The 20,457-nt window shown below is 49.0% G+C and overlaps 1 protein-coding gene across 1 annotated transcript in view; it reads left to right on the top strand.

Moving 5' to 3' along the window:
• The window catches only part of RABL6 (RAB, member RAS oncogene family like 6), a gene marked incomplete at its 5' end in the record, with an annotated part of 55,186 nt that extends 41,870 nt beyond the window's left edge, over window positions 1-13,316 (top strand). The window contains 5 exons of the mRNA XM_082008986.1: window positions 7,313-7,534; window positions 8,202-8,550; window positions 10,354-10,525; window positions 12,281-12,330; window positions 12,970-13,316. Coding sequence (XP_081865112.1) covers window positions 7,313-7,534; window positions 8,202-8,550; window positions 10,354-10,525; window positions 12,281-12,330; window positions 12,970-13,167 — 991 coding nt within the window. The 3' untranslated portion in view covers window positions 13,168-13,316. The remainder of the gene's footprint in view (window positions 1-7,312; window positions 7,535-8,201; window positions 8,551-10,353; window positions 10,526-12,280; window positions 12,331-12,969) is intronic.
• Window positions 13,317-20,457: the final 7,141 nt, after the last annotated feature.

Below are 20,457 nucleotides of genomic sequence, written 5' to 3'. Positions count from 1 at the left end.
GTGTTGGACTAGATGGCCCTTAAAGGTCCCTTCCAGCCCAAATCATTCTATGATTCTATAATTCTGTCCTCCAAATGACAGAGAACTGTGCTTATGCTGTAGGCTGGATTTTTTTTTTCCTTTTCTTTTTTTTCTTTTCCTTTTCTTTTTTTTTCTTTTCCTGGCTTTGATGGTTTTTAACCAAAAAAAAGGGAAAAGGGATTCTGTATACTGAGCTATTCAGACAAGATGATGTACAGCAAGCTGTCTGAAAGCAGACTGTCACTTAAGAGGTGACCTAAGCATACTCATAGGCTCTGCATCCCTCTGCTTAGAATAGTCCTTGCCTGCTGCCTCCTGTCATCAACAGTGGATTAACCAGGAGAGTTATTAAATGCTGATACAGCTCATCTGTGAATGTGGTGGATTCTGCATCTTTTGACGTTTTTGTCATGATTCAGTGTTCTCTAGTTCAACCACAACAACTTGAAATCAATGCTGTGTGTGAGGCTTAATGCCTGTCTAATGGAGGTCAGCCTGAATCATCATCCCTTGTGATGGTAGAACACGTGGATGTTTTATTAAAAAAAAAAAAAAAGAGAGAGAGAGAAGGAAAGCAAGAAAGAAAAAAAAGCAGTGGTTGCTAGAAGCATGTGGGCCTACAAAGTGACTTGCTTACGGCTGTGGCTGAGCTGGCATATTTTTCTGTGTTTAACAACAAAATGTCAGGAGATCCAAGCCTGACCTTCCTGGGGTTTGCTGAAGAACTGGGTCCTGGAGTGCCCTTAGAGCTTGTTAGCTGCAGTTCTTGCTGTGGGTAGGAGGTTGTATGTTTAACAAAGGCTCCTCTTCTCCAGAACATCAGTTGTTGGAAGCAAATAGGTATTAAGCCATTCAAAAAGCCAAACATCTCAAACAGTGGTGCAAGAGCCCTGCTCCTGGGTTGTAGAATTGTCATGTTCTTGGCTGCTCTGGTGCCCTTCTGCACTCTGTCCCATCTTGGTAGCCTTCCAGTGCATATGAGCTGGTGGGGGCAGAAGAGGGACACCTTTGGGTTTTCACAGAGCACATACAGGACACTTGTTCACAGCTTCATCCTTTGATGACAGTGGTAACCATCTGCAGTTAGAACAGCTCTGTTTCCCTAGGAGAAGACCTTGCAGCGCACCCCTGCAAATTCAGGTGCTCATTATTTCTCTGTAGCTTGGCATTTGTGTCTTGCTCTGGTTTCTTAGGAAGTTTACACAGTTTTCTCAATGGGGTAGCAATTTTATCTTCTGTTTCTTGCCAAAAAGGGCCTACCACAATAAGCCAGATGTTCTGACATTCAGAGATGTAGATGTGGTTCTGACCATCACCTGCAATAATGGATTTACTTCAGGATGACAGTTACAACCCCATGATGCCCAGAAGCAACATAATAGTTCTGTAAGCACCGTCCCTAATAATCAGCTTCTACTGCAGTGAGTAGGTGGTTGTAGTTGCAACAAAATCTGCTGCTGCAGAAATTTATCTCTGACCTAAGAACACAAAAGTTGTCCTGCGAAACCATTCAAACCTAATGGAGATTTTATTGATTTTAAAAATGAAATGTTAGGAGCTGTTTCCCCCTTGCATACGAGTAATGAACAAAGCCTGAGAACATATTAGGGAGATGCGCTCAGGTCTCCTCAACATTTTTAAGGAGATACCTGAGTGTTAAGCTTACCCACCTTGCCAGCGTTTCTTATGAGTGTGCTGTAACCAAGTGTAAGCTCCAAAACTGAAGAGCCGTTGGAAATGTGGCAGAAGAATGGACTGTGTGTTGAGAATTTGTGAAGTTACTTCTCTTATTTGGATAAGAGGAGTTGCACGGCTGTCCATAAGCAAGCGTCTTGCAGCTAGCTCATGTGAGAACAGCTCAGTGCACAGTATGTTTCACATGTGAAACAGAGACCTTTACATTCACAGAATGACAGAATGGCCAAGGTTGGAAGACAGCTCTGGAGCTTATCTGGTCCAACGCCCTGCTCAACTGGGGCCAACCAGAGCTGGTTACCCTGGACCATGTCCAGATGGCTTTTGAATATCTCTGTGGATGGAGACTCCACAACCTCTGTGGCAATCTGTGCCAGTGCTTCGTCACCCTCACAGGGGAAAAAGTGTTTCCTGATGTTCACAGGGAATCTCTTGTGTTTCAGTTTGTGCCCCTTGCCTCTTGTCCTGTCATTGGGCAGCACTGAAGAGAGCCTGGTTCCATCTGCTTTGCACCCTCCTTCAGGTATTTAAATACATTGATAAGGTCCCCTCAAGCCTCCTCTTCTCCAGGCTAAGCAGTCCCAGCTCTCATGTGAGAGAGCCTTTCCTCATGTGAGAGATGCTCCAGTCATTTAATCATTTTGTTGCCATTCATTGTACTCTCTCCAATATACCCATGTCTGTCTTGTACTGAGGAGCACCCAGAACTGGACACAGCACTCCAAGTGTGGCCTCACCAGTGCTGAACAGAGAAGGATCACTTCCCTCGACCTGCCAGCAATACTTTGCCTAATGCAGCCCAGGATACCATTATCCTTCTTTGCAGCAGGGGCACCTTGCTGACTTAGTTCAACCTGGCATCCACCAGGACCCCTAGGCCCTCTTCTCCCAAGCTGCTTTCCAGCTATGTGTCCCCCAGCATGTGCTGGTGCTATGATGGTGTTCCTCCCCAGTGGCAGGACTTTGCACTTCTCCTTGTTGAACTTCAGGAGGTTCCTGCCAGCCTATTTCTCCAGCCTGACGAGGTCCCTCTGGGTGGCAGCATGACCCTCTGGCACGTCAGTCACTGCTCCCAGTTTGGTATCACCTGCAAACTTGCTGAGGGTACACCCTGCCCCATCACCCAGATCATTAATGAAGATGATAAACATGACTGGGCCTGTATGGATCCCTGGGGTACGCTGCTAGTTACTGGCCTCCAACTAGGCTTCCTACCACTGTTCACCACCCTCTGGGCCCAGCCATTGAGACAGTTTTCAATCCACCTCACTGTCTGCTTATCCAGCCTGTACATCAACAGCTTCCCTATGAGGATCTTATGGGAGACAGTGTCAAAGACCTTACTGACGTCCAGGTATCCACTGCTCTCCCCTTGTCTACCAGGCCAGTTATTGCATCATAGCCTTTTATCAAGTTGATCAAGCATGGCTTGCCTTTTTGTTCTGGTTTCAGCCAGGATAGAGCTGGTTTTCTTCACAGAAGCTAGTGTGAGACTGTGTTTTTGATTTGGGATGAGAAACTGTTGATAATGTGCTGATGTTTTGGGTTGCTGTTGAGCAGTCAAGGACAGTCCAGCTTCTTGTGCTGACCTGCCAGCGAGCAGGCTGGGGGTGCACGGGGAGCTGGGAGGGGATACTGCCGGGACAGCTGACCCAGGCTGGCCAAAGAGATATTCCCTACCATACGACGTCATGCCCAGTACATAAACTGGTGTTGGCCGGGGGGCGGAAATCGCTGCTCGGGGACGGGCTGTCGGTCACTGGGTGGTGAGCAATTGCTGTATTGGGCATCACTTGTTCTTGTACATTCCTTTGTTGGTATTATCATTGTTGTTTCCTTCTTTCTTTCTGTCCTATTAAACCGTGTTTATCTCAACCCACAAGGTTTTTTTTTCCCAATTCTCTCCCCCGTCCCACTGCGGGAGGGGGAGTGAGCGAGCGGCTGCGTGGTTCTTAGTTGCTGGCTGAGGCTAAACCGCGACAGTCCTTAAACCACGACACTTTGGTAAATCCATGCAGACTACTCCTAATGATTTTCTTGTCATTCGTGTGCCTGGAAATAGTTTGCAGGGTTAGCTGCTCCGTCACCTTCTCATCCATCCCCAGGCAGAGCCCCATGCACTCCAGCTGCTCTCACATGGAGGACAACTCCTTGGGAAAGAGGGGAAGATCTTGTTCTCGTTGTTGGAAGCAGGATGTTATGCTGTGGAACTGAACTGCTTCCTGAACTCAGGGATATGTTTGCTTCCATTTGTAAGAACTTGTTTGCTTTTCTTAGCTTCAGAAAGAGGTAATGAAGTCTGATATTTCTCATCCATTTTGTTGACATAGGGCATGTTTGATTTTTTTGCAATGATATCGTGAATTTTGCAATGATCCTCCCATTCCCTACTCTGTAACATCTCTAAACAATGGAGCAAGAGCTGGAATGGAGCAGTAATGTTAGAAAAAAACACCAGCAGTGGCTACCAGTGAGGAATGAGCTCATGCCTGTGGAACAAGGCTGCTCTTGCCCAAAGATCAGACAGCTGCTGAGACTTTCGGCACTCACTGATGTCTCTTGGTATTGCTATAGCTAAATCCCACCACAGATCTACAGAGAATAATGGAGTCTTGGGTTTTGTTTAATGGTGTGTTACGGTTCTCTAGCTTGCAATAAAGAGAACTCACAAAATCAGTTTCTTTACCAGTTAATTAGAAAGGCAGTTCAATCTCCCAATTTACTGTTTCAGAACTTAATATGCTGCTCTTTAGCCTGGTGCCCTGAGCCACTGTGTATGTGACTGCACTGGAGGAGCTAATCTAGGTCCAAATCGGCTCCTGTCTTCCCTCCTGCTGGGTCAGGCTGGCCTATATCCATGGGTGTGCTGTAGGTTTCTGAAAGCGAGTTTATGTTGTTCCTAACAGTGTTCCTGTTCTGTCTTCTCAGCATCACTAGAAATTTATCTTACTCATTGATTGGACTTCCTTGTCCTTACATCTGAAGGACTTTGAACTGGTTCTTTGCTTTCATGGCATCTGTTATTTATATAGTGGTACCCAGCTGTAGTAGAGTACCCACTAGATCGAGTGAGGGAAGCATGAGGAACACCGAAGCTCACGCTAGAAGACCCCCATCTCCTAGAATGTAGTCACGCAGGCTCATCCTGTGGCATGTATTCCCTCAGCTTATCTGCTTTATTAGAGTTTGGGTTTTTCCTCTTTCTCTAGCCTCAAAAACTGATGTGGCAAGAGGATTCTGCTGCCTGCCCCCAGAGCTGGCTCTGCTGGCTGCACAAGAGGGCTGGTGGAACATGTTCAATCCGGGTCTAAGCCAGTGTGCTCAGGTTGCAGCAGGATTTGTTTCATCACCAGCAGCCGTTCCGTGTACACGATGGAGGGCTCACCGAGGAAACCCCGACATGCTCTTTGATCAGTAACTCAGACGCAGACCTCTGCAGACATAGTCATTTTTGGTGGGTACCTGCACCTGCAAACACGTTGGCTCAACACTAACGCAGGCTTGGCAGCGTGTCAGGTTGGAGAGAGTGGTACAATGTGCTTGTTTTTGCATGCTCTGAATTCCTTCCAGCTGGAACCTCAGGACCACAAGCTGATACTAATTTTGCATTGTCAGACCTTGTTTATACTGCAGCAGTGATTTTCTGACGTATATTCACTCCATTGCTTTGCTCTTAAGCTGTCGCTCAACAATTTGTGTGGAAGTTATAGATGGAGGCAGTGTATTCACGGGAAAGGGAGATGACCCACTTTGTGCGGGTGTGTGTACACACGTGGATGGTCTGTTTGAACTGGGAATGCTTTAAAGGCTGCAAGTCTCATATGGTGTGCGGTAGAAGGACGGTGGCAACAATCTCTGAAGGGTCTCCATGCTTTATAGAGCAGTGATGTGTTAAAGAAATGCAATGTCACTGCTTCAGAATAATGACCTGCCATTTTTAGGATGCAACTCCATTTTCTTTTCAGCATATTTCAAGAGGAAGCCCTGCCAGTGCTTCACAGACCTCAGAAATCGCTCATTTGTAATTCTTCCTTGGAAGCTGTTTTGGGCACCAGTTTTCTTCTCCTTTGTCTAGAACAGGCTGTGTGCCTTCTTTCTGGCTCGGTATGAGAGCAGCAGTGTTAATGGTGAAGGGGCTTTTCAGCAGCCTGCCTCTGCTTAGCTGGGAGCTGTGGTGTGAGTCCTGAAAGCAGAGGGATCCACACCAAAAGCAGAAGGAGGGACTTGATGTTAGCACTGAGCTTAGCACTCTAACAAAGACAAGCATAGATTGTAATCGCTCGCAGTGTGCTGCACCGGTTGTGGCAAGCGTGGTGTCCCCTACGTCACAAATGCCCCATCCCTGGAGACATCCCAGGTCAGGTTGGACGGGGCTCTGAGCGACCTGCTCTAGTTGAAGATGTCCCTGCTCACTGCAGGGGTTTGGACTAAGTGACCTTTAAAGGTCCCTTCCAACCCTATGATTATCTGTTGGCAGATGTATTCATTCTTTAAAACTAATTTGTAAACCAATAACCAGCCGTAAGAAAAGCCAGAGTGAGTAGTACAATCAGCCAGACTGTGTTAGAGCCTCGGCATTTCCCATCCCATCAGCACACCATCCTCCACTATCTCTTCCAGTGCTAGCTGTGTGCTACTGATTGGGAACATCACCTTCTTTTGTGATTCCTTTTGTGCCTCTAAAACCAAATCTGTTCCAAGCTATAATCATTTTTTTTGTCTTTGCATTAAAATGAAGGCTATGTTTGTACAATCCATATTGGTCATTAAAAGGACAGTGAATATTGTGTATGGTAGGTTATCGAGAAGGAACTGGGTATCTGTTGCAGATAAAGCAAATAGAATGAGGAAAGGTAGCCGAGACTGGGGAAATATCTATATTCCTGACATGAGTAAATCCTTCAGAAAGTATTAAAATTGCTGAGTCCTGGGGACATTCAGACAAGAATCCTCAGCTGGTAATTTTAGCTGCAAAGCTCTCTGTCATGATGCCTCTGAACACATAACTATGTTACACCCAGGGAGTCTGACAGAATCCTAGCTCTAAAAGTATGTCCTTAGGTTAATTTAATTTGGGGGATGTTAAAGTATGGTTATGGTATCTGGGTAGCTGCCTATCTCAGGGACCACCAGAGAAACAGAAATAATTCCAGGAAGCTACTAGCTCCAAGTGAATTCCCATAGTAGTGGCAGTGTATGATCAGGTTTAATTATAGGATGCGAGGATTAAGGGAGGGAGTTGCCACAGTTTAATTGGCTGATCCTTGCATGTTAGACCAGAGGTGTTCTGACAGAGCTGAAGCAACAGGCTGTTCTGTAGCACTGTGGCTCTCCTTGAGCAGCAGCAAGCCACCATGTGCCACATCCTTCTGTGGCCCGTTCTGTTCAGGGCTTGTGCCACGCCTGCAAGCTGAACAGGACAGCGGCTGGGCAGAGTGCAGGGGGAAGGCTGGCAGTGCAGCTGCCCTGAGCTGATGGACATTGACCTTGAAGTTGGCTGGAAAAACCAGGCAAGCAGCAGTCTGCATTCAAGGGGAGGCATGTCTGTCCTAGCACACCCTGGAGGTACTGTGTCTGATCATTGTCTATTTTGCAGCGATGGAGAGGTGCCTGGGGGGAACCCCATGGTGGCAGGTTTCCAAGATGACCTGGATCTGGATGACAAAATCCCCAGCAGACCCATGCTGCTGGCAGCAGAACGGGTGCCCAGTAAGAACATCACCCTCTCCAGTGAGGAGGAGGAAGACAAAGAGTTGAAGGACTCTAAGGTTGTACCCATACCTGATGAAGACATTGACACAGAGCAGGAAAAAAAAAGGTACGAAGCACAGCCTGAAGTTGTGCTGGCAAACTTGGGCCTCTTCTCGGTCCTGCCACTAGCTTCTGTGTGGCCTCTAGGAAATCTTTGTGTCTCTATCAGCCTGTTCCTTCAGCTGTAAGCTGGGGCTGCGTTTGCTTTAGGTGTGACAGCTTTATGCAGTTTTTGTGCACCGCACCTAGGCAGCATGCCTTTGAGCACTGTGCTCCTGTGGTCGCTGGTACGTTTCTGCTTTGGAATGGTCCAGCCTTTTTCTCAAGTTTGAACAAGAGACTGTAACTGAGCGCCTGAATATCTGTCTGTAGTGGTGTGAGGACAGAGGAGTCAAGTTTTGTGGTGAGGGGAGTAGAAGTCATTCACCACACCCTGTGCTGGAGAACAATGAACTGGATCATGTTCTCCACATACCACATCTTGTGGGCAATAGTCAGGTGTGGCCCACTGCCGCAGGCACCTGTGCGTGAGCATCCTCAGGGATGAGGACCATCTTCAGCCTCTGAGCGGTATGTGGTTGACCACACCCCCCCACCCCTAGGATGAACTACCTCTCCTGTTGAGATGCACATTGCAGCCCTTGAGGCAGGCTCAGCTATTCCTTGGTGTTTGTGCTTTGCTTCACAGAGTGGGAGTGTGGACAGGCTCTGACAATTTGTTCCTTTCTTCTCAGGTCTTCCAGAAATTCTCTGAAACCACAGAGTGAAGCAATTTTGACCAAAGCAACTGACCTGAAGCCTACTGACAGTTTACCTCCACGTTCTGGGTCTGAAAGAAACAGCAGCAGCAGACTCAACACTAGCCTGCCAGCTGCTGCTGCTGCCACCCCAGCAGCAGTCCAGGCCCCAAAGACCACTTCTCAAAGCAAAGGACATGCTCTCAAGCAGAAAGTGGTCAAAGAGGAAAAGCCTGAGGAGTCTGACAGTGATCAAGAGGGACCAATAGCTACTCAGATGCTCTCATTTGTTATGGATGACCCAGACTTCGAAAGTGAGGATTCTGACAGCCAGAAGAAGAAAATGGTAAATAACATGCATGAATCACTGTGCGCTGCTGTTAAGCTGAGCTTGAAGCGTTGAGGCATCTCACTGAGCAGAGCTTTCATCTACTGTCCCATCTCTCAGTGGCAGTCGCAGCAGCTCAGGTGCTAACCAACCTGAAGAGATTGATATAAGCACAAACCCACTAATGCTCTGATTGTTGAAGCCACACAGCAAGGTTTGTGCTTACGGGTTTTAATGTGCTGTTTATTCTCAGTAAGTCCAGAGCACAGTCAGTCCAGCAGTGTGGAAGGTATGAAATACAAATCTAATGGTTTTTCATCCAAAGTTTAATATGTAGAAGTGTGTGCACGCCAGAGAGAACAAGTGAGCTCCCTACAGTCAATCCAGCAATCAAAAGGCCATAACAGAATTTGCAGGGCAAAGCTCCTTACTGCAGTAGGGAAATCTGCCTCAGAAGGACGTTCCAGTATAGCCAGGTTAGCTGTAATGTCTCTGTGACGCTGAACACATGGGCAGCTGCTCAGTGCTGCCTGCAGGTGTCTGCTCAAACACACGGTGCAGCAGAAGTCCCCTCTGCGCCTGTCGTGTATTAAAGACGGAGAAAACACAATATCTTCTCTAGGCTAGTATGAACTTACTAGCTCTAGATATGCCTGATTTCAGTGATCTGCACTCGCAGCCAGCAGAGCAATCTCTAGAAACTGCTAACCGTGATTTTGGTTGGGCAGTTGCTGTTCAGGGGCACTCCTGGCATCTGGGTTAGCTGCATTTTATGTGTTTGCATCATTCCAGAATCCTGCAGAAAGGACTGTTGTCCCAGTTTCTTTGACCTTGCCTGTGTGTCATGTTTATTAAGGAATTTTGTATTTGTTTAGCAGTTTCAGTACCTGCTTTTCCTGGCACTTTAATGTGAAAGGAAAAGTTTTTGCAGCAAGTTTACTTCTCTTAGCGTACAATGATGAGAAATGGGATTTGTGAGGGAGCGTGCCATTGCGAGTGTCAGGGAGATGCCCCACAACTCGTGAATGCTTTTCAAGTTAAAAGTTTACCAGTCAGGCAAAGCAGTAAAAGCACAACCATTAGGAAGGAGGAGGGGGGCATTGCCTGGGTCAGCAGCAGAGCGAGGCTGTGTTTGGTCAGAATGGAGGATATAAAGAAAGGGGGGTTAACAAATTCTGAAGAGGATCAGTTGGCAGGTATCAGAAGATCATTAAACTTCATTTCCATTCCCATCATGCAAAGAAAGAGGATTTTTGGGTGATAACCAATCTCTGCAGCATCCTGTTTTTTAGCCCACATTAAATGGGCAAATTTGCTCTGGGAGCACACTCCCTTTTGACTCAATGAAAGGAGTTATTCTGCAAACACAGTCCACTTCCCTGGCCCTTGGCACGCAAGACCCCACAGAGCTATGCAGGAAAAAGGTTTTGTCTGTCAGGTCTGGAGGTGAGTTTTCAGCCTATTAGATTTGATTTTCCCCAAAGCAGAGGTGCCTCTCTAGGACAGTTAGAGGCTGATGCTGTTGAGCTAACACAGTTGAAGGTCTCATTTAATCCCTTTACATCGGAAATTTGATTTTGGTAGCACAAATGTTATCAGAACACACTTTCCAGTACCAATGCTACCAAGACATTTTACCAAAGCAAGAAATAGATAGAGCTTATAAGATCAAGGGTATTGATTTCCAAGCAGTAACAGCTCAGTTCAGCTAACATTAGCTTCCCTCCTCCCCACCTGCTGACATTGGACATCTTTGTATACAAAATGCTTAGAGATCTTGGTTAAAAGATTTGTCTGTTGTCTGCCTTTTCTTGTCTCTAGGATGAATTCCCAGTCCGGGAAGATCTCTCTGAAATATCTGATGACGATACCTCTTTGGCAAAGCCACCCCAGCCTGTGAAATCAACAGTCCACTCCTTTAAATCGAAAAATGACTCAGATCTCTTCGGTTTGGGTTTGGAAGAAACTGGTCCCAAGGAGAGCAGTGAGGAAGGTAAAGGTCACACCTTATTTCCACTCTTGCTGATTTTGTTTGTCAGGCATCTCATTTTTTCCAAAATGGTTCCAGGGTGTAAGCAAATTAATTTGCACTAAATAAAATACCCTGTAACTTCATGCAGTGCCCTGTGTGAGTCTTTAATGTGGTTTAATACAGCATAAATAACTTTAAGTTTTTCCCCATGAGGAGGGGAGAACTGGGCTCGTCCGTGGCATTAGCCATGTATTATTTCTGTCCCAGCTGGAAGCACTTCTTTTGCAAGCTGCTTCTGTGTAAGGCTTCCTGCTTAGCCTTGGAAGCGGTGCTCAGTGTCCACCCCCTCAAGAATTTGGATCAATTTGAGCAAAATGCTGCGACATACCCTGCCAATTTGCCTTTCTATTTTTGGAAAAGGTGGGGTGGGGTTCTGATCACAACCTAAGCATTCCTCAGGCTTGCTTTTTTTTCCCCCCCATACTCTGAGGGAGCAAATCTTACTCGCACAAATAATTTCTGCCGTCTTGGCATTACTGCAAAGCAGCTTCCTATAGATCTGCCCCTGATGTCACCACAGAAGATGAGAAGTTAAAGACTTAAGGGGAGAAAAAGCTGTAAGCAGCACCAGAGAGAGATCTCTTTGAATAGCTATTCCAAAAGTATAAGCAAGGTGTCACAGGCTGCGATGGCTTCATCAGCTTGTCGCTTTGAGTTGCTGAACAGCACAGCTTGAAATAGCTAGAAGTGCATCTGCAGAGGCCCAGGACAATAGTGTAACTTCAGTTTAGCATCTTTAATAATTCAGTGTGGGTTCCTCCTATCTCCTCTCTCTGGGATAAATATAAAAACATGTCTTGGTAGTCAGTCAATTGGAGCTTGACCAGCAATTAGACTTCTCCATGACTGACTTGTATTTACAGATCAACCAAGGAAAAGAATGTGTAGGTAAGATTGGCAATCAAATACCACACATGAAATGTGGTGCAGTGTTAAATCCTTCTGTGAAAGCGCCAAGTAGATACCTTCCTGTTCAAGGAGTTTTTGTACAAAGGTAGTGGGTAGTCAGCAGTCTAATTAGCAGCCAAGTCATCAGACGCAATAACCTGGACAAATGGTTTGACAGTGATGGACTCTGGGACTCATTCGATACCGTGAAAGTAACCACCCCTGTAGAGCAGGGCGGCAGCACTGACACTTTGGCCTCGTGGTGATGTCATTTCCATACAGTTTGAACAACAGTGAGTGCTGGCCTGCGAGGGTGCTCCCATCCGCTGACACTGTGTCCTGGGTGGTCCTTCCATTGACTAGCTCAACTCACAGAAGCACAAACCATTCCTGGTGGGATTTCTGTCTGCCTTCAAATATTTAATGGTCAGAGGGAAATTAGAGTTCCCAGGAGCTCTTCTTCAGTTCTGAAAATAATAATCTGGTCCCCAGTTTGGCCCTTGGACCAGTTTGTAGAGCTGGTCTATGTATTTGTTTCTTAGTAGCTGTGATAAGAGTGAACATCCAGGTCAGTGTCCATAACACAGAATAACATAGATAATGTAATGCTTGTAATTAAACTATATTTATCTCGTTAAATTAGGGTGTGACTGCTGAGGCTTATGTTGGTTTCTAAAGGGGCACGGTTTGTCCTGAGGAGTCGGGATTGCCTTTGCACATGGCTCCAGGATGGAGCATTTTGTTCTCAGAAGTCGGGGCAGGGCAGAATTACATATCTTATGGTTTAAATTGATTAAAAAAAAAGTTGGTTTTTTTTTGTTTGAACAGATAAACAAACTTCTAAGGAGAAAAAGAAGAAGAAGAAGAAAAGCAAAGAGGTACTATTTAATTCCTCAGATCTGACTTGCTATATTATCTGTCAGCCAAGGAGAGGGGTGGCCTTCTACAGCATACCCTGTGTACCTGGTGGATTTCCATTCTACCATCCTGCAGCTGGATCTGTGCCTCCCAGGCTCTGCAGACCACTGACCACTTTAGAGCTTAAAAGCAAGCTTTTAGAACACTTTTTGACAACAATTTTAGAACAATTTTGAAAAGGCAGTGTGTGAGTTTGTAAAATGTGGGATTAAGTAGAGCAGTGCATCTCTCCTGGGCTGAGTCTGTTGATAGCACCATGAATTCTTCCAAGTAGAGGGGTGTCCCCGACAGACCTAATCTCAGAGGCAGTGACGGAAGTCTGCAGGAGGCTTTGTCTTTGACATTTCTGCCTGTCCAATACTGTGGTATTGTCGGGCACAAACTGCCTGACAGACCACTGCTACATATAAACCAGATGGTCTTTCTTCTCTTCTGTCCAAACTCGCAGAAGGGTCTTCTGGAATTAACTCCAAGCCAGCCTTGGTAGTAGGTGCCTCACCCTAAATAAGGTTCCCGTCAGAGCCAAGTTCCAGGGTGATACATGCTGGATTACTGGCATGCTCAGAGGATTTACTAATAAATATTTTCTCATTTTGCAGTTAGAAGAGAAGTCTGTGAAAAAGAAGAGCAAACACAAGAAGAGCAAAGAGAAAGAGGAGAGCAAAGAGGAGAAAAAGAAAAAGAAAAAGAAGAGCAAGGAGAAAAACAATGAGATAGATGAACTTGAGGCTTTTCTTGGAGGAGGAGGAGCCAGCACGAGCAAGCCACGAGGAGGTGGGGACTACGAGGAGCTGTAGGCTGGCGGCATGTACGCGCAGCAGACTCTATCGTGGCTGTCTCCATCTTTTCTTATGGGTCACACCAGGACAGGTGCAGATGTGTAAAGCTTTGGCCATTTCTTTGGCCATTCTCTCAAAACAGAGCTGGCAAAAGAAAAGCTTTACATCTGCGTGTGCTGTTCTGGTGCATTTGTTACACAAAGAAAATTCAGCTGAGATGTACTTGAGCAAGGGGAAGGTTCAGGGCATGGTTCCCAGGCCCACTTCCAGCCTGTCGTTTTTTCTTGTTCCAGAGATGCCCTGTTGGGTAGCTGGCAGGGTGTGCGAGGCAAAGGGGACCTGCCTCCTGCTCTACCCCTGCTATATTCCACTCCTGCACACCTGAAATTCCTGTCTTGTTAAGAGGAGTGCAACAAAACATGCCGCATGAACGCATCGTGCTCGCCTGTCTCAAGTCTTTAACTTTTTATCCTTCCTATTTTTTTAATGAGAAAGGTGGTATTGGCCATTGCTCCACCCAGCAGTTAATGAGCTTTAAATTGAGCAGATCATGCTATGGTACAGCTCTCTAAAACAGCAGCCGCAGGGCCAGACTGAGAGACAGTGCGTGTGATTTTGGAGTCCTTTGAACGGGACCTTTCTGCACAGCAGCTTAATTAGCGCTCACTGGTGCTGCTGTTGGAATTCATGAAGCCCCATTGATTTCCGTGGCCCCGGTGTCTCGGACACTACACGTAAGCTGCTATGCAGTTTGGGAAAACAATGCAAAGTGCAAAGCTAACCTGAAAAAGAGACAAGAATCAGTGCTTTTCTGCATTTCCCACCCTTGAATTTGCATATACTAGAATCCCCTCCCTTTGGTACCTCTCAGGGACATGACATGTGGAAATGAAGATATCCAGAGCTTCAGAACTGTCTACAGAAAAGTGTTAGCATGGCAAGGCATTAGCTTCTCAGGCATTTTATAGTCACGCTGTAAAACACAGGCTGCCTCTCCACACTGAGAGGGACAACCACTGTAGCTCAGATAGCATCCTTCCTGGTCCAGCTTCTGTTGACACTGCAGCTGTGTTTACTGGGCAGAGCCTCCCAGCAGCCAGCGTGCTGCCTTTCCCTGCCCCAAGTGGAGCGCCTACTCCTATCCCATGAGTTTGGGAAGCTTTTTAATTTTTGCTTTGAACTTAGACCCGTGGGTTGGTGCCTGCTCAGCAGCATCAGTTGCCATTGGGTGGGCACTACAGGCCAGTCCTTCGCACTTGCCTGTGTCTCAGTGAACAGCCCCTGTCTTTGATGGAGCTTGTTAGTTCTCCATACCCCCTTCTGTTTTGGTTCTGGTGTCCCTTTCGCAACTCAGACGGTGAAGCTCCCTCAAGGATCTGTGCATTACATCACCCTGTTGCTTGCAGGTTGAAGTTTGGTTTTGTTCTCCCTCTTCCCTTTTTGTTGTAAAGTATCAACCATGAAATCCAAACTGCGGTTTCCTTCTACATCCCTATAAAGCAAGGTGTTCTTTTGATCTGTTACCCACTCCAGAGTTGTATTCACCAGCAGGCTCCTGCTCCGTTTTTCTTTTTCTTTCCCTCAGCCCCCAAAATGCACTTGTTAACTGTTTCTCTATAAAACAAACTGGGGTTGTTTTGCTGCATGAGCAGTATATTGTTCAGGTCTGTTTGCCATTAGCATTTGCCTACTTCTCTGAGCATTACTACATTTCATGTGACACTGTAGGGAAATTGCATGGGACAGTTCAAACTTTGCACGTCTAGGGAGGAAAAAGTGGATTGGGACACGACCGGTTTGTGGCCTCACTTGTGAAAAGATAGGCAGGCTTTTGAGCCTCAACTGGCTGCGTTCCTGAAAGTGCTTCTGTTCTGTGAAGATTTTGGGTCATGTTCCATTTTGCATCGAAAAAACCCTGGTACAATCCATTCTGACTATAAAGCTCTGTTGTACAACTGCCTCTGCACATCTTCTTCTCCACCGCAAGCGTGTCTGCCTGGGCTTGGGAGCTGCATGTCCCTCCAGGACTGTTTCACAGAAGGGCATCCCACTGCCCCTTCCTCATGCTGTTGCATTTGTGGAACAGGGTGCTAAATTAAAAATCGTTCAAAAAAAAAAAAAGTGAACATAAAAACCATGAGTTCTTTCCCCAAAACTGTCCCAAGAGAGCTATTGTTTCATGCAGCGTAAGGGAGGCGGCGTTTTTGTTCAGCTCTACTCCCTTGCAAATGCAGCTCTCAGCAGAAGGCTGTACGGGCGCCAAGTCCCCTGGAATCATTGGTGTTGGCATTGGTTTGTCTTTTACCTGGGCCAGATTTGGCCACCATAGGAGCCTTTACACTCCCTGTGGTTTGTGTTCCTTGTCAGCACAAGGAGCTGAGACAAAAACAAGGAAAGACGAGTCATTGTGTTCCAAAATACTCCTTTAGAAGAGAAGAGCAGATGTGAGAGCTCTCTTTACTTAGAGCCCCAGGAGAACATGTGGCATGTTTTGGCTTCACCAGCAAAGCCAGAGAAATCCTACCCTGTGGGTGAAGCGGGAGCATGGAAGGGAATAGCAGCAAAAGGTGCTTTTTAGGCTTAAGACTTTTCCCTTTTTCAGGGATTGCTGGACTGGTTAGAATTACAGCATGAGGTGTAATCCAGCACTTGGAAAGCATGAGTGAGGAGAGAAAGAAAATAGACCTTGTCTGAGCTGGGCTCTCCCATGCCCAGTCTTTCAAATAAGCTAAATATAAAAAGTACATGTACGTGCCTGTCATCATGGGGAAGCTTCTGCAGGATCACATTGATATAAATAGTTCCTGTGAGCATCTCTAGAGGTACCAGTGTATTTGCTTTTGGGTTTATCAGCCATCAAAAAAAAAAAAAAACAAAAAACCAAGAGCTTGCAGCTGAGGAGTAGTAGTTAATGCTGGCCAGAGCTGCATGCTGTACAAGGTCTCAGTTGGTTTAGAGCAGCAGGAGGGAAAAGTGCAAATTTATTGCTGCATTTGTAGCCTGCCAGCTTGTCCTGGCTCCCAAGTGCAGCAAAGGGAGCTCTGTCCTTGGGGGCTGCTGCTGGAGGCACACGCCTGAAAGCCGTACTGTCTGCTCCCCTGCCTCCGCACCGCTGGCTGGTTGAGATCCGCAGGGCCCTCGGCCATGATACGATTGCACCTTGGCCATCTTGTGCAGCTTGGAGGCAGAGCATTCAGGGTAAGTCATGAGAGGGAACTCTCAGGTCCCCTGTTCCTACCCACTGTGTCTTCCCAGCCAGGATCGCTCAGCTGCTGACTAAGCCTCTGAGGGGTGCGGTATGAGAGCTGCCTCCACTCACTTGAGCATCAGGCTAGTCTGGCAGCCCTGCAGGAGGAGAGGGGACTGGTCTGCAGGAGTCTGGGTGTCTGCTTTGTGGACAGCATGTGTAGTGTCCCAGGGCTGTGCTGCTAACCCGAGATGTGAATGGGAGCTGTGCACTCAGTGTATATTTTGGGGAGTTCCTTGCTGTACCTGTCCCTGAAGTGGGATGATCCAGTGTGACTGTTGGCAGCTCCTGGCCTGTGACTTGATGCAGCTGCTGTGACAAGATGTGGGTGAAGTCATACTCCCAGAGCCATCAGATGTTTTGATCTCTGCAGGCTTCACATGGTGCCTTCTGTGCTAGCATCCCTGTGGCTCCCCAGCTGGGAGCTGATTTTAGCGAGACCTTCCAGTTCACCTGCACCCGAGTGGCCTGCAGCTGACTCCTCCATGCTTGTACATCCCCTCCTCGTGGATTCCTCCTGTGCAAGGGCAGCATGTTCACAGCAACCTTCACCTGATGGCCCCAGTCTCCTTAGCACAGGTGGCCATCCCTGCTTGCTAAAGCTCTTGCTCACGTTAATCTATGTTTGTGGCTGTCACAAAACTCATCCCTGCAAGAGAATCAAGCTGCTTAGCACTGCTGCTGAGCTGTGCACCCCAGCCCTGCATGGCACAGCCTGTGCCAAAAAGACCACGTCTCTTGATACCCAACCTATGGCTTCCTGCACCCCCTTGTCAAAGTACCAGGTAGAAAAACAGCACAAGGACAGACTGACCGGTGCTTGCAGCTCCCACCACCCTCAAACCAGCTCAGTTTCCAGCATCCCTGTGGGAAGCTGTCCATCAGTCTTCTGCCTTGAGGCTCAGGAGCTGTCTGATAATTGCCATCCAGATCTATTCCTGCCCAGTTTATGCTTGCTTATTTGTTCCTGTGCCAGCACTGCTGTTTAAATACTGCTCCCCATTCCTAGCCCTGTGCAGACGGGGCTCGTGTCCCTGTTCTGCTTTTGTTCTGCTGGACAGGCTGTCCTCCGGCTGTGCTGTCCTTGGCACCAGCTCCGCTTTGAGTTCATCTTTCTGTGGCTGTGCCAGTCCAGATGAGGTCATGCCAGGGCTGGTACTTAATGATTCCCGTATACTACATCCCCCACTGCACCCTGTGATGGGGCTGGCCGTTTTCACAGCTGTATCCTGCCGGGGACTTGCAGCTAGCAGCTGGCTCACCAGTGCACCAGGTCTTCATCAGTCCCCATGATTTATGATGAGGGCCGCATGCAAGGGGTCCAATGATCCTGCCCTTTGAGGGATTCAGCTTCACCCTATTTCTGTTGCTCCTGTAAGGTCATAACAAGTTTTTCCCTGGCTTGTCAAGGCCTAGGGTGGGAATTTGCTTCCTTCCCTCCAGCAGTGGCCATGAAAATGTTACTGAAACTCAGATTTTAGCAGGACACAAAATGAATTTGTGAACTTGCAGGTGCTCTTGGAGGAGGCCTGCCCTCTGAGCAGCCACAGACTCCTGCAGGTTCTGTGGGGCCGGACAAACACCCGGGCTGCAACAAGCCCTGGTGCAGGACAGGCCAGGCAGAGCTGAAGGGAGGGCAGCGAGCAGGCAGGTGGCTGGGCTGGGGCAAGATGTCTAATGGGTCTGCTGCCTGCAACTTCCCTGCAGTCAGGGGTCTTGCTTCTTGGAGAGACCATAGTGCTTCCCTGTCCTTCTGGGATGCCCCTGAGCTCGTAAATGAGTGATTGTGGGGAAATCCCGCAGTAGGATGGGCTTAGGGACCGGTTGCTGTAACCTAGCAACAGTCTCAATCATGGCATAATATAATTAATCCAGTGTTGACTCAGTCTGCTGCTTAAAGATACCAGGGCAAGTGATTGAGCCTTTTTAACTTGTGGGTTTGCCTCCAAAGCAAGCCTTCAGCATCCCAGGCATGTCACACTTAGCCATGTCCTGGCCCTAGGGCAGCTCACAGTGAGTCTGGTCTTTGTCTTTCAACCACTTCGCGGGGAAGTTGCTGAGCAAAGGGAAATAATCCCCTGGCACCTTCAGAGAGCCATCGTGGCTGCACACGGTGGGTCCCATAGGCTCAGCTAGACCTTAGTCAGGTGAGATGTGGCATAGTTGGCTAAAGCTGCGGGTTCAGGCACGGAGCAGCCTGTGGGAAACCAGAGCACCGTTACAGGTTAAAGCGGGAGGTGTTGGCCTGTATGCACGTGTGCTCTGCTGGGGGCTGTACGTGGGATACTGCCGTGGGGCAGCAAGCCAGCCTGTGTAGCCATAAAAGTCCTAGTTGTCTCCAAATTGTTGGCAGGCTCTGCCTTACGGTGGGAGCAAGGAGGGGAAGCCAGTGGTGTGGCTTTCTGTCACTGCAGAGGTGAGATGAGGGGAGTGCAGTGTCTCCTGGTGGCAGGGGACACCTGAGAGATGCCAGTCTCCTCTCTTCCGCATGCCTCTCCCTGCGCCAGGACCACGCGTGTCGGCATGAGGGAGCTCTGCCTGTGCCTGAGGTTTGGCCTGGGTGGCAGCTGCAGACGGAGACCATGCTGGCGTCTGCAGACTGGCTGTGGGAAGGAGCCAGCAGGCTGGGAAAAGAGCAGGCTTCTCCCTGGAGCTGGTAGGAGAAACATCCCTTTCTGTGCCATTGGCAGGAATCGGCTCTGTGGAAGGTCCGAGGTGGTGGGCTCCCACTCTGGCCTCCCTGCCTCGAGCACTGCCTGGTGTTGGAGTCATCAGCCCAGCACTGAGGAGGTCGGTTTGTGCGTCACCGCGGGGGCTGACGGTTTCGGGGGATCATGAGCGACTGATGCTGCTGTGTGGCATTGCTTGGGCAGGCCGGAGCGATGCCAGGCAGCCCTGCCCAGTGCTGGTGCTGCCCGCTCTGCCTGTGCTGCCGAGGCACAGCTCCCGGCACACAAGTGCTGCACCCGCAGGCAGGGCAACGCCGAGATCCCTCCTCACAGTCACCGCGGGAGGAGAGGGCACCCCAAACTGGTGTCTTCCTCCCTCTGGCACTGCTGTGGGTCAGCAGATGGATGCCCTGTGCCTCGCTGCCTGCCGGCCTTTGGGGACCGACCCATCATTCCCAAGGAGGCGGACAGGAGTGCGGGGTTTACGACCTTCTTTACAGGCAGGGCTCCTAAAGCCAGCAGCTGCTTTACAGACTTCACGCTGACCCTCTCCTGCCACCAAAGTGGCTGGGGGCTGCGGGGCAGGCTCCGGCTGCCTCCCGAGCCCCTGAAGTGGGCAGCAGGGCCTGGCTTCTCCCTGGCTTCAGAGTGGGGCGAAGGGAGGTGGTACAAGGGAAAGAGAAGGAGGGAAGCCGGAAGGAGGGGACACCCCCCTGCACCTGGCACGGGCCTGCGCTGACACCAGCCAGCTCGGCTGCCCCTCGCTCAAGGAAAATGGGAGCAGCACCCCCAGACAGGAGCAGTGAGGGGCGGGCAGGCAGCAGCCGGCATCCCCTCGCATCCCAGCTCTGCCTCGCTCCCAGCTGTGGGATCCCCACATTGCCTTGGAAACAGGGGATTTTGCAGCTGCTTGCAGTGGTGCTGCCTGCGGGGGGGGGCGGGGGGAGAGGTCTGCCCCTTGCCCTTGCCACACACTGTCCTCCCTCGTCATCCAGGCCTGCCTGTGCCTGTCCCCACCTCGTCCCTTTGCTGCAGGCAGGGGAGGGGGCGTGAAGGCTGCCAGCCCCCAGCTCTGGCCACCCCAAAGCCGCTCCGCTGGCCCTGCTGTGGGTGCTCTGGTCCCCAAGGGGCTGTACTGCACCACCCGCCTCGGCTGCCCACGCGCTGGGGACGGCAGCGGGAGAGCGGTGAGCCTGGGGCGAAGGGAAGGTATCAAATATTAATCTCTGCTGTAAATTCAGCAGCATGGGAGGGAGCGCGGCATTGCACAGCATCCCCGACACCTTCCTGGTGCCATCCATGCTGCACGTAGGTCCCCAGGTGGGCTCTCCCCAGAGCCCCTGGGGGCACAGCAAGGTGCTGGGTGCCCATCACCCCCATTTCCCATAGGGT

Source organism: Phaethon aethereus (genome assembly GCF_964289735.1).
Source record: "Phaethon aethereus genome assembly, chromosome: 20".
In the NCBI taxonomy this organism is placed as follows: Eukaryota; Metazoa; Chordata; class Aves; order Phaethontiformes; family Phaethontidae; genus Phaethon; species Phaethon aethereus.
The sequence above is the reverse complement of the archived record's forward strand: the minus strand, read 5'-3'. Positions and strand labels throughout refer to the sequence as shown.